This window comes from Callorhinchus milii, unplaced genomic scaffold, assembly GCF_018977255.1.
Source record: "Callorhinchus milii isolate IMCB2004 unplaced genomic scaffold, IMCB_Cmil_1.0 Scaffold4, whole genome shotgun sequence".
NCBI classification, from domain to species: Eukaryota; Metazoa; Chordata; class Chondrichthyes; order Chimaeriformes; family Callorhinchidae; genus Callorhinchus; species Callorhinchus milii.
In genome coordinates this window covers 18,277,143-18,291,002 of record NW_024704745.1, presented here as the reverse complement: position 1 = coordinate 18,291,002, position 13,860 = coordinate 18,277,143, and the positions used below count along the sequence as shown (strand labels likewise).

The 13,860-nt window shown below is 39.1% G+C and overlaps 1 protein-coding gene across 7 annotated transcripts in view; it reads right to left on the bottom strand.

The window, feature by feature from the left end:
• Positions 1-13,860, bottom strand: part of glra2 (glycine receptor, alpha 2) — an 81,055-nt gene that overhangs the window by 59,612 nt on the left and 7,583 nt on the right. Inside the window, exons 2-3 of one of the 7 annotated variants that reach the window (XM_007891639.1) lie at positions 265-292; positions 104-171 (exon numbers count right to left, since the gene is read on the bottom strand). The exons of 1 other annotated variant lie outside the window; for it this stretch is intronic. In XM_007891639.1, coding sequence (XP_007889830.1) covers positions 104-171; positions 265-292 — 96 coding nt within the window. Of the gene's footprint in view, positions 1-103; positions 172-264; positions 333-13,860 lie in introns of all 7 variants that reach the window. 5 more of the 7 variants (XM_007891640.1, XM_007891638.2, XM_007891637.2 and 2 more) reach the window with 5 other exon arrangements.

The following is a 13,860-nucleotide window of genomic DNA, read 5'->3' as shown; positions in this document are numbered from 1 at the left end:
TGTATAGATTGATTCTGACCACCTAGTTGACAAAGACCCTAGTGGTAGGCTGACAAACTAAGCAGTATATTACAAGATGGCCTCAATGCTCAGTCCCACTCACCATTGTTGTTTCTGCTATTGAACCAAAGCTGTTGATAAATATGTTGCATGTAACATTAACAGGATGACCTGCAATTTAAATGATAAACAAAAGGAAAAACAATTGACAAGCTGCTACCGCATAAGACATCAAGTTATTTGACAGTAGTCGTCAGCACTTACCATTGTGTTCTCCGTGACCGAGCCAAAACTGTTGATAAAAATATTGCATGTAACGTTTACTGGAGAACCTGTGAAATGCAAGGAAAATGTTGCAATACAAATTGGATCATTGAAGGTATTGGAAAAAGGGGATTTCATGATTACATACTTTGATATAAGGATTAAACATAACCACTTATTCCCAACTTGTAGCTTCAAAATATTGTTGCACTTTTCTCACTTCTCCCTATAACCTTTCACAAGAAGATAAGAAAACATGCGACAATTTTGCTGTCGATTGAGTTCGCTGGTGCAGCAGTTGAGTACTGTTATTGGTGTCAGCGCCCATGGGATAGGGTGGGGAAAATCAGGCATGAAGATTCTCTTTACAGATTGCTTTTGAGTGACTCTTGCTGGAAGGTGTGGATGTAATGTGAGGACAGGATTGGACTCGGCTGACATGCCTCCGCACTCAGTTAGCCTGACAGCACTCACTGTCACAACTTACACATGAATCATAGCCACTTGAAGGGGGTTCCAGAAACTACAACCTGCTTAAATCTTCAGTAAATATAGATTTCACATTAAAATAAAATTTCCAGAATTGGAGTTTTTAGAATTATTGGTGCGCAATGAATCCAAACATACAAAACACATAATCTTTTGGTATATATAGCTCTCTGAGACGCTCCCCTGTGTGGAGGGTGCTATATAAGTGCAAATTGTTGCTGCTGTTGTTGTAATACATGAACATAGTTGAAAAGAATACTGGATTATCTCCCCAAATACACATAAACAATGTCAAAATAAAGTAGTGTTTTCTATATTGCCCACCATTGTCTCATTTCTATCACAATAGAAAAGCACTGAAAAAGTGCAAAAGTAAAAGTATACACTAGGACAAAATCATAAAATGATCACTGATAATATCTGACCAGTTTGACTACTTTGCATTTTCTTCTTGGTGAAAAACATATTTTGATATTAAACTTATCCAAACTCATCAATTGAACTTATTCCTGAAAGTGACAATTACACATAGATTATACTGAAATTAATATTTTGCAATTACTCAGTATTGATAATGGGGAACGTTTGAGCTTTTGAGAAGCATTGAATTATCTGTGGTTGAAAAATATGCCTCTCCAAGTGATTTATGATTGGTGGGAAGTGCAGGTGACTACAGACAAAGCTTTTTCCATAAATGTTTGCTTTCTTTCTTTTACTAAATGGCTTTCAGTCTCATTTTTCTATACCGCATTAGAGATTAATTCCATGAACTTTTTTCAAAACCTTACAACTTTATCAAAGTCTTCCTGAAAATCTCAAAAAAGTATCCAGATGCTCCTCCTGAAATAGTTTAGTTACCTCCTCAAAGAATTTCAGCAGATTTCTGATGTATCGTATTGCTTATAAATCTGTACTAATGACTTGTTATAAAAGCCTCTATTAATGCTCACCTGACACCATTCTGTAAAACATTGTCAACTATTACCTCACTACAGACGTTATGCTAACTGGCTTGTAAGCTACAAATTCATGTCTCACTCAATTTTTATATCGGGATATGACTTGTTCTCCATTCCAGTACATGAAGCTTTCAAATATTATAGTAATAAAAATCCTTGCATTTGATTTAGTGCCTTTCATGTCAGGGGGTTGTCCCAAAGTGCTTCACAGGATTTGCTGTAAAGTGTAGTAACTTTTGTAGGTGAATTAAGCAGAGTCTTGCCTATTTCTTGCCCTCATTTATTTAGGCTGACTTTGCAGCGCAGTTCTTCAGATGCGATTTTAAACCAAAGCCTTGTATGGTGGATATTAAAGATCCTATAATATTATTAGAAAAAGGAGTTCCTCCCAGTGTTCTGACCAATAATCCCCAAGATGAATTGCTCATTCAATTTTTGGCCAATTTACACTCAGCAATGTCCTACACACAGATCCTTAAGTGAATGACACTATGGGGTTTGAACTTGCAGAGGACAACATGCTATCAATTGAGTAACCTATAGTTAGATTTGATGAAAGTTTGGAAAAATGGGACTGTTCCCTTAGAACAGAGTAGGTTGAGAGACCTGTTACAGGTTTTAGGGGTTTCAATACAGTAAACAAAGAAATTATTTATACTGCTCACTGAGTCAGTAACTAGCTGGCATAGGTTTAGATAATTACCAAGAGCAAAAGGGCGAGGTTAAAAATATTTTACACAGAAGGTTGTTGGAACATGGAATGTCCTACCTGAAATTATAATTAGTGTAGAATCCATATTAGCTTTTAAAATAGAATTATATAAATATGTGAAAAGGAGAAATTAAAGGCAGGACAATGGGAATAAAACTACTTCTCCTCTTCTAGTTGTGATCCCCAGGTCCATGGATGTTCTAGCCACCTGTTTGTCAGACATCAAGGCCTCAATGAGGACTGACTTACCACAGCTCAATATTGACAAGACAGAAGCCATCTACCTTGGCTGCTGTCAACTTTTCCTCACCTCCAGTTCCGACCTCCTCAATCTCTCCAATTCAACTCTCAAACTCACCAAACCTGAGCACAACCTTAATGTCCAGTTCTATCCTCAGCTGTCCTTCCATTTGTTCCATGAGCAGGACTACTCTCCTCCATCTCTGTAATGTTCACCTCTGAACCTGCCTTGCTCTTAAAGCTGCTAAAAAAAAATGTCTTTGTCATCTACTGCCTCGATTTCTTAAATACAGTCCTTTCTGATCTCCCGAGATAGTTCTTTCAGAGAGTCAGCACCATCACTAGCATGATGGGCCGACTGGCTTCCTTCTATGCTGTAAACCGCTATTGTTGTATAGTAAATCTGAATAGGAATTGTCAGCTTCATTAGGATAGTTCATAAGCATTTCACCATGTATACCTATGGCTTCCAGTTTTATCATGATGACGACATGAGGCCTTGCGGAAATCGATAAACCCATAGGTGGGTTTTCCTGAGCCTTATGACTTTCTACGATCTGCGAAGCTACAACCAGTCCCACACACTCCCCATGAGAACAGAATCCGGCCTGTTCCTTCCTTATCATGTCTCCCTCCAAAATGTTTGATACACATGGAGTGACTACCCAAAGCACAATCTGAAGTGCCCCTGAAATCAGTGAGATTTCTCGGTACTTCTTTGTCTTACTTAGGGCCATCCTTTTTGTAGATAGATTAAACCCAGTGGAGTTACAAATGGAAGGCAGTCAGCTTAGCGATAACTGTATGCTATCAATGCCACAGGCCTGACTAAAGGCCTTACCTCAAAAAAATACAATAAATACCTTCTTATTCATAACTATTCCTGATCATCACTATAGGACAGTATTGTCCAACAGAAATCACTGACTAGCCACAGGTGTGGCTACGGCTACACCATTTTAACCACATAACAATAACAATAATAATAATCCTTGCATTTGATATAGTGCCTTATCACGTCTTTGAGACGTCTAAAGCACTTCACAAAATATAGTTTATAATTCATTGACTGTATATTTTGTGAGCAAAACGCAACAGCCAATTGGGCACAGCAGTGTCACACAAACAGTCGTGGATTGAGTGACCAATTTTTTAAAAAAAGTATTATTACTCCTGACAAAGCGATCCACCAATCGATTAACAAACGGGTTCCTACTTATTGTTAGATAAACAGAGGCGTGTGGATTAAGGAAACTTGTCTAAAGTTTCACCCTGTCCAGGAATCGAACCCAGGTGCTCTCGCTTGCTCTAACTACTAAGCTACAAGAATCCACTGTTGCATTTACCAATAGCAGCAAGATTGCTGAACATAGATGGGCATTGGTAGAGCTGAGCACACAATGTCAGACACTGGCTGCTGCCTCTTAATTCCACATTTTCTCTACATTGTTAAATTCACAGGAAACGTCTCTTCTGTTTAACTCTCATATCATCTCCTCAATGAGAAACTGGTTCCAGGTCCTGCGGTATAAATCCACATAGAGCAGGGCACTGTGCCTATTCCCAGTTTGTGCTGGGTTAGTACATCTCACCTACAATTTGCTTCAGTGCTCACTCCTGGCCTGTAGTCACTGTTGGAATCTGTCTGCACTTTGGGAGACAAACAGACTCTTCACAAGAGAGATTCAAATGAAGGTCCTTCAGCTTATTTAATAACAATAATCCTTGCATTTGATATGGCACCCCATCACTTCTTCGAGACATTTCAAAGCCCCTCATAGAATACACTGCAAAGTGAAACAATTGCATATTTACATGCACCAATTTTAGTAGAAAACACCTTACTCACACAATAACAATAAAAACAAATTACATGCGCTTTTCACATCAGGAGGACATCCCAAAGCGCTGGAGGTAAATGTACTTCCCAAACCAAATAGAGGTAAATGTATATCTACAGGTATGTTTTCATGTATATTTACTCCACAAACATCGACTTAACAAACATTTATCACCATTCAATGTAAGACACTGCAGTCTTCTCTTTACTTTTCTTTTGCACGACTCACCAGAACAGCCCCTGCTCTTCATCCAGAACGTGGTTGGATGCTGTTTGCCTTTTGCTATGATGTGCCCTGTTGGAGCTGCTAGTATTGGCTGGGCTGGCTTTCTTCTGCTGGCCTACAGCAGTTATTCCAATTGGTCGAGCTGGCCACGATTGACAGCTCCCCTTCTCCATACAATATTGCTGGTGTTTGCATGGTGCTGAAATCCAGCATTTTCACACATTACACACCAATTTAGCACAGAACCAATAAGCAATAACCAAGGAAGTAAAGCACACACAGTGATCTAAAAACATCAACGAACGTTGTTTTTCATCTTACCAACAAATGCACAGAAAGGTGAAAGTATAGACGTACACCTCATGTCTTTGAGATCACGAGCCCAATGATGGTAAATATTACTCATTTTGTATTGGCTAATCAAAAATCCAATTTTGCTGCATCTGAGTCTCCAATTCACCAAAAGTGGCTAGTGGCTAACAAATTGAACAATCCTGTTCTAAGATGTATCTCGTTTTGTGGCACAACAGAGGTTTTTTTTATGTTTTTCTAGGTTAAAGCATCTCAAACCATGAAAACATACCTGAATTTATTATACAAATGCAGCTAAGTCTTTTCATAACCTGCTTATCTGTAAATGATCCCACATAATCAGAATAGCTCTATGAATATAGTAGCTCAAAAATGGACACTGTGATTTGAGTTCATTTTTCAGTCTCCCCATATTACTATGAGGCTTGCTTTGCAACATGTCTACAGCTCTCTATTTTTCATTCTTCTCAATTTAACTTTCCATAGCATTTCTGCATGTTACTATTTCTTGCCATTTCTGGTGTTGGCATTTGCTATTCCTCTTTTAGTTATACTTCCCTGCCTTTCTGACCAATCTGCATTCTACCTAACTGGTTGAGAAAGTGCCCCTCACTTGCCGCCTATGGTGGATAACAATATAATAATAATCCTTCATTTGACATAGCGCCTTATCACGTCTTCAAGACATCTCAAAGCGCTTCACGGAATATACTGTAAAACTAATTGACTGTATATTTTGTGGGCGAAATATATTTTGTGGATTCAAGCCAACCAGCAGTTAACGGCCAAGCATATCCTGGTGTGAGCTCTCTCTGTGATTATTGTCATGTCTCCAGTGAGGCATCACATGGCCTCCACTCCCCAACACCACCAAAACACAGGCAATGTGACAGTCTTGTATATGGACATTCCATTGTTGGCACGTCTCCCATTAACAATACTTTGGAATACGAGCTCAGCAACTGGACTTCTTTGAGACCATCTCAAAGGAGTGACCCAGTTCTAATATTTCATTGTCAGGCACTTAAGTTTGGTCTCCTTGACGTTAACCTCAAGTAGATCTGATTAGCTTCTCGCCCCCAGCCCTCCCCCCTCCCCCCTCTCTCATCCCCCCTCCCCCCCTCTCCCATCCCCTCTCCCCTCTCCCCCACTCTCCCCACCCCACCCATATCCACACCCACTCCCATCCTGCCACCCAAGTTGATTATTAGACATCAGACAATTGGAGGGTTAATCTCCAGGGGACTCACTCCTGCCCGAGATGACCCCATATGCATACATTTTCAAACGGAGGCTAGCAGTGAAGTAATTACTGCTGCTTAAGGCCAGCAAAATTGCTATCACGTGCAGTGCATCGATATGGGTATGCTACTTGTTGGAGGTACCGTCTTTCTGATGAGAAGTTACACTGAGATACTGTTTGGGAGTTTTTCCCTGAGCCCTACCTAACAATCCCCCCAAATAAAATTGGTTATTGGCTGTTTGTGGGACACTGCAGAGTGCAAATTTTGTGTATAGTAAAATCTTATGAAGCATTTTGAGACATATCCATGATGTGATACGGCACTATACCAAATGCAAGGTTTATTGATATAATTATTATTACTGTACCACAGAAAACTAACATATCTATCAGTGAAGCCAATGTACAGCACAGTTGCAATTACTGAAGAATTGCACTGTTAACACCAGTAAATACTGGCCTAATTGTCACAACCAAAGACAAGTATAATTGCCACCAATAAAACCTATTACAATTACTGACAATGCATAATAGCAAGGTCCCTTCAATGTATAGTGGCATTTTACTGCTAGTGAATAATAGCACATTTATTGCCAGTGTATATTAGCACAGTCCCTAGCAGTCCAGAACAGCATTTTTGCTACCAGTGTATAATAGCTTAACCACTGCCCTTGAAGAAGATCAAAGTGACTGCCAGTAAATATCTGTCATGGTTATAAACTGCAGTGCCGTTACCTTTAAAGAGTAGCAGAACTAACACCATTGTCATCTGATAGGTGATCATTCTTACACTTCTAGCCTACAACTCTTTCTTGTCTCTTCCTATTTTTATCATTACTGTAGCCATTGCTCCTCTGAACAACTTGTTCCCAGTGAGCTCCAAATATGCTAATGCATGATTCCTCTTTACTGCATCTCACTGTGTTATCATACAGTCTTCTTGTTCTTGTTCTTATTCCACCATTAGCAACCAAGCTTTCAGCCACTACACCCCTGCTTTAAAACTCATTCAGCCTTTCATAATAATAATAATCCTTGCATTTCATATAGCACCTTATCATGTCGCTGAGAGAAAGCGCTTCACAGAATATATTGTAAAGTGGATTGACTGTGGTACTTAATGGGTGAAACATGGCAGCCAGTTGTGCACAGCAGGGCGAACATCTAAAACATCTAAGAAAAGAGTTTTGAAACCGAGCACAGGGCAGTGAGCACAATGTATTCCACACCGACCTACGTGGATAAGAATCGAGTTACTCCTGAAACCACTTCCTCCGGGTGGGTCAGAAGCAAGGCTCTAGCCCCTGATTATGTAGCACATTTGGTGGAAAATCACAACCAAACCTGCAACGTAAGCACAGCAATAGAGATGACTGAAGATGAACGCAAGTTACTAAAGGTCACTGCACTCCAATATCCTAATCCACAAGTCATAATGCTTACATAATGGAGCACATTTAAAATCCACATTAACAGAATTCATTGCCTGTTAAAAAAAATCCATTCCCAGCAAAGAGGAGCTTCCTGAAATTTACGTCCTTTAAACCTAATTCTGTTTTGGATAAACATTTTTACATAATAATGTTACTCCCTAGTAAAGATCAAATTCCTTCCCTTGCCGCCCTCTTATTAATCAAATTATTTGTAAACAAGATCTCTATGGCTGAAAGCCAAGTACAGTATTTGATGTTTCTAAATGGATAATATCAGTATAAAAGGCAAACCATGCCTGACCGTTGATTAGATTAGCAAAGGTGCTGAAGACATAACATTCATGTCCTTCTTCGAGTATAGAAATGATATATTGCTTCTTGTAGCAGAATTGATTCAGAGCAGGAAAACAGATTTCTGCCAATTTTCTCCACTCCTGAAAGGTCTGACTTGCTGGAGTGTGGCTTAATAGGGCACTGGCTGCCCTCAGCTCCCTAATTGAATGGCCATTCTTCATGTGTGAGTCTAGACAGTAAGCACAGACAGTGAGTGTCTAGGCACGGCTATTTAATCATGGAGCACTTCCCAGTCAAGCTCAATACTGCCCTCACCTGACATCCACACACTTACACTTTCTGGCAAGGGACACTGGATAGCTAATCCCTCAATTTCAAAAGTTTAGCTAAACCAGTATTTTCTGAATGACTGAAATGTTGAGGTCTTTGCAGATGCTGAATCAAAACTTCCATTGGCTGCTCAACAGCTGTAGTGACCAGCTTTTGGGCAAAAACATTTCAATGCAGTCTGGGGTATATCCCTATGACAGTTATCTCCTTGAGTAGATCCACCCATGATGTGATGCTACCTTTCGGACTTTCCAGATTTTCAGTTTCTGAGTGCTCTCTTATATTTCCCCACAAGTTCCCATTCTCATTAAAGAAGGTACTGAAGAAGGAATAATAGTGTTCATTTGGTGTAATGGAAGGGAAACTGAAGGATAAGTTACCTTGGTCTGCTCTCATGCAACACCTAGTACGTTGTAACCTGCAACCTGGTCTTGTAACCTGGTTTTGTAACAAATAACTCACCTACATATATGGTACAGGTATAGAACCAAGATAGTTTCTGATCAATTACAAGACAAGCAATGAGACAGGTGGTTTATTAAAAGTGTACTGTTAATCATGGTTTTGGGGTAACTCAGATTGGTATAAGAAAGACTAGCAAGAACTCAGCTGAGCAAAGAGCAGAATAACTGTTGGAAAGAAAGGCAGCAAATTGGATTAATTTAAGCTAAATTTTCAGATATGCATTATCAAAGCATTGTGGATGGTCAAGAGATTGATTAGCCATAATGATCAGGGCAAATAATAATAATAATAATCCTTGCATTTGATATAGCGCCTTATTACGTCTTCAAGACGTCTCAAAGTGCTTCACAGATTATACTGTAAAGTGAATTGACTGTATATTTTGTGGGCAAAACGGCACACAGCAGTGCCCAGAAACAATTGTGGATTGAGTGACCAAACTATAATTTTTAAAAAAAAATTTAAGAAATTATTACCTCCGGAAAAGTGATCTGCCAATCAACTAACAACTGGGTTCCTACTTACTGCTAGGTCAACAGACGCGTGTGGAGTAAGGAAACTTGCCCAACATTTTGCCATGCCCGGGAATTGAACCCAGGTCCTCTCGCTTGTGAAGAGAGTGCTCTAACTGCTGAGCTACAGGATATACAAAGAGTTCCATGGTCATGTTTCTATCCGGAGGATACTGCCTCTTTCAGATGCCAAACTTGATTGCAATCTTCGACAGTTGGTACCCAGAATACCAACTTTTTAATAAATAAGCAACTCAATAAACACAATATCCTACCAACTGGCAGTCAATGCTGAGATATGTGAGCCAAAAATCCATTAGTTTCATGCACATTGGCAATGAGAACTGTGTTGTGCCTGCCTCTGGCACAGTTGATGTAATAAGTACCGTTAAGTTGACCCCAATATCTTCAATACCTACCTGCTGATTCTGAACAGCCAAAGTAGCTTGTTGGAAACTTGCCCTACAACCATAAAAAACAATGACATAGATGTGCACAGGCAACAAATTATTTGCAGTACACAAAATCCTAGTAATTTATAGTGATACATATATGTCACAATACTTCTCCACATTATTGCCTCCGGAATGAATAAAATTTTTGCCAAAGAGGCCATTTAGTACTTCACGCTGCCTTTTCCTGACTGGAGTCTTAAACCCCAGAGCAGGGTTGGGTTGTTCCGAGGATAGATGCAATTCAACCCCAATGGGTGAATTTAATGTCCGATTTCATAGACAAAGGTCATTTTCGCCGACAGGGGGAAAATCAACTCCAAAGTACAGGGTCAGGAGAAATGAAATGCTCCTAAGAGTGTGTGGGAAGAACAGTGATGCGAAAGTATCGGATTTTAAAAGTTGATTTGGAGGAAAAATTGGTCCACTCCTCTCTGATCCCAACCCTCAGCTTGGGTGCAAACCCTTCACTGTCCAGTGCCTTTGGACGTCCTCCTGATGTGAAAGGTGCAATATAAATGCAATTTGCTGTTGTTGCACACAGACATGTTATGTGTAGGATGCACCATTTGTCTATGCTGACTCTGCAGAGCTGTTCAGTGGAGTGCAGAGGTGCTATCCTTTAGTTAAACGAAGGTTCTGTCTGCCTATTCAGGTGGATGTTAATGTTCCCATGGCACTACTCACAAAGCGAAGGTCAGGATGCCGTGAGAAACTAGTGCTAGGGGATCTTTAACGTCCACCTGAACAGGCAGATGGGACCTTGGTTTATCGTTTCATCCAAATCATTTCATTTACACACCAAAGTGAGCAGGAGTCAATCTGAAAATGTCCTGTGTTCTTTTAAATGTGAATACAAGCACTGCATTATTTTAATTCATTTAAATTTAATATTTAGTTATGATTGCAAAAACAAAGCAAAAATGCCTTTAATTAGAATAAGCCATAGAATCTGAAAAAAATCGTTAAGCATTCAATTTTTGTTAATCGTTTTTCAGCTGAAAGTATTTTTTTCGTTTGGAAGCTACACAGCATTAGCTGCTATAGCTACTGAAATATTCACTAAGTGGAATAAGAGGTGAGCATATAGTCTGGTCGACAGGCCCTTGACTACTGTCACATGACTCCTGTCTGATAATCAGAAGCTGTCTCTTCTGAAGGATGTCTGACAATGTACTGCTCCCCCAACACTACACTGTCCCTGATGTGCTGGATGAAGATCACAGGATTTTCTTGAGCCGTCCACATTGTACTGCGGTTACCAGATTTCCCTATTAGTTAATTCACTATTTGTGAATCCTGCTGCAAAATTCCACGTTTTCAACATCATTGTTTTAGAAACAAAAAGAAACATCTTTTTGAGAGGAAAGAAAATTTATCAGTTTGGCAATGAGGCATAAATTCTTTATTTCCTTCTATTAGAAACCAGTTCCCAATCCATTCCATCTAGTATATATATTTATATGCTCTAACCCAAGACACTACAACTAAATCCTTTTCATTTTTATACTCTCTGACTATAACTAATAGGCTACAAATGTGATATCTTTCAGGACATTTATATTGTATTGTATGAAGATTGAAAGGAGCATTGAATAATCACAGGACAACTTACTTTGGTATACAGTGCAAATGGACAATTAGTTGCATTTCTAAATTCTGTGGGGGTAATTGGGCTACTATTAATTACAAGTTTCTTTTGTATGGAATAATGAATGACATAGAATAATGCTTTGGTGCGTTTTACAATGGCCTGCTGACAACAAGCAAGGTGGCGAGGGAGGCAAGAGAAAGTATGAAGTGTCCCCAGAATCCAGGTTTAACTTTCTCCATATTGAGGATATATCTATGAAAATCAATGTTGTATTTGGCCTACTGAACTAAAATAGTAATGTGTTAAATGGAACGTCTTGCTTGGGCTGAATTGAACTTTTGAATCGAAACCAGTGAAACATTAGGCTTTGTCTAACCTGTGAATTTAAATAATAGACTCACCCTGAACTGGAGACATGACATTTTGTCTTTATGAAAAGGCTGACTCTCCTATACCATGCTGGGAGAATAATGCTTTTTGTAAGTGAACCCAGCAACCACTTGAGCCAGCAATGTCCCACAAATAGCCATGAGGTGAATGACCAATTAATCTGGAGTATTAATGTCACACTCACATTGAGAGCAAGTGTGAGGCAGAGAACAGTGCCCTGATCCATCACTCCTGACAGGTGCACAATCTTAAGCTTCAGCTAATAGGAGGTGGTGTCAATCTGCTGTAAGATACCAGCAAAGTTGAACTCTACCTCCATCGTCTATAACACGGAACAATTTGCTAGCCACTGAGGCATAGAGAAACTCATCACATTTGGTGAAAGGTTTAACTGGAATAGCTCCAGTCCCTTTACATATCTTGACACGTTGTTTAAAGTAACAAACAGGAGACACATCAACACAAAGCTTAGGATAGCTTTATTGCCATTTACTGCTCTGAATGAAGTGAAGCAAACCAAAACCTCAAACTAAAAAAAATCACACAATTAAACCAGATTCAAGAAGCTGATGCCGTCTTTTGTGCCTTCCCAAAATGACATCCGTTGACTGAAGCACAAGTAAACTGCTGGGTTTCCTCTTAAAGGTAGCAAAACTTCATTCAGAGCAGCAAATGGCAATGAAGTTATCCTAAGCTTTGTGTTGATGTGTCTCCTGCTTATTACTCTGAACAACGTGTCAAGATATGTAAAGGGACTGGAAATATTCCAGTTCACTTTTCACCAAATGTGATGAATTTCTCTGTGCCTCAGTGCTTAAGAGCTCCGAGACACTGTCTGGCATGAAGGGCACTATATAAATGTAAGTTGTTGTTGTTGTATCCTATTGAATGGGCAGCAATCAACCTCTCCCCCACCCCCAAATATAGATATATATATACTGGCCAACTGAAGCACTAATTGCCTACATTAAATTTGTTATGTATCCACCAAAGCTGAAGTAAAATAAATTCTGCAAAGTCTTACTCCCATTTCTAATCTTCTAAAACAGTTGGCAACATATGCTTCATAGACCAATCACCAGATAGATATATAGACACAATGGATACAATACAATTCCAAATTACATTTGTGTAGCGCTGTTCACATCGGGAGGACGTCCCAAGGCCCTGGATATACATCATTTTACCCTAGTTGTGGGAATTCATGGAACTGGAATGTCACAACAAAACCCATCAGAAGTTTCCACAATACAAAATCACTGGGTCAAAATGGAGGAATTCCCACTTAACACCATCACTACAGCAATTTAAAGAGAAAAGCTCCCACCATCTCCAACATCTTCTCAGTGCAACTAGGTATGAGCCCTGCCCCCATGAGGACCGGGAGATTTATACACAGAACAATTGCAATAAAAGGAGTCAACCATTTTCCTGAAAATTCTGAGCAGGAAATGCAATGGATTCTAAATTGCAAAATCCACAAAATGATTAGAATAAGTACCATTGTTCAAATCTTTCACTTTACTTTTTTCTACTTCCACTTTATTTTTTCGAAAAAAACTTCAGATTGTAACATTGCCTGTGTATAAATCTCCTGGTCCTTGCTCACTATCTTTCCCTTGTTGATTGTAATGCTAAACTACTAATATAGGAATCTACAGGACTGCAGACAGCTATCCAAACCATCTAGCCAATTCCAAAATAAATTTTAAGAAGTTATAATAACTAAATAATCCTACCATATCTTTCAACTGAATTGTTTTCTGTGGAAGATAGATTTTAAATTGTAAATAATGTGAATTTCAGCTAGATGGCACAGGCTTCAGTTCCTTTTCAAAGTAGCTGGAACTATTTATTTATTTATTTATTTATTTATTAGGAGTTCCTTGTATGGCATCCTCACATTATCATTCTTGCTGAACATCTAGGCTGATCAGTACTCATGAAGTATTGCCCTGTAAACAGAACTTCAAACTTAACAATAAGATAAAGATGGTGGAATTATACATACCAGAGTTAAAATTGCATCAGAGCTCTGGTAATAATTCTAATCTGGGTTGTAGATTGGCAAGATTGGAGTAAATGTATTTAGAAAATTAGTTGCA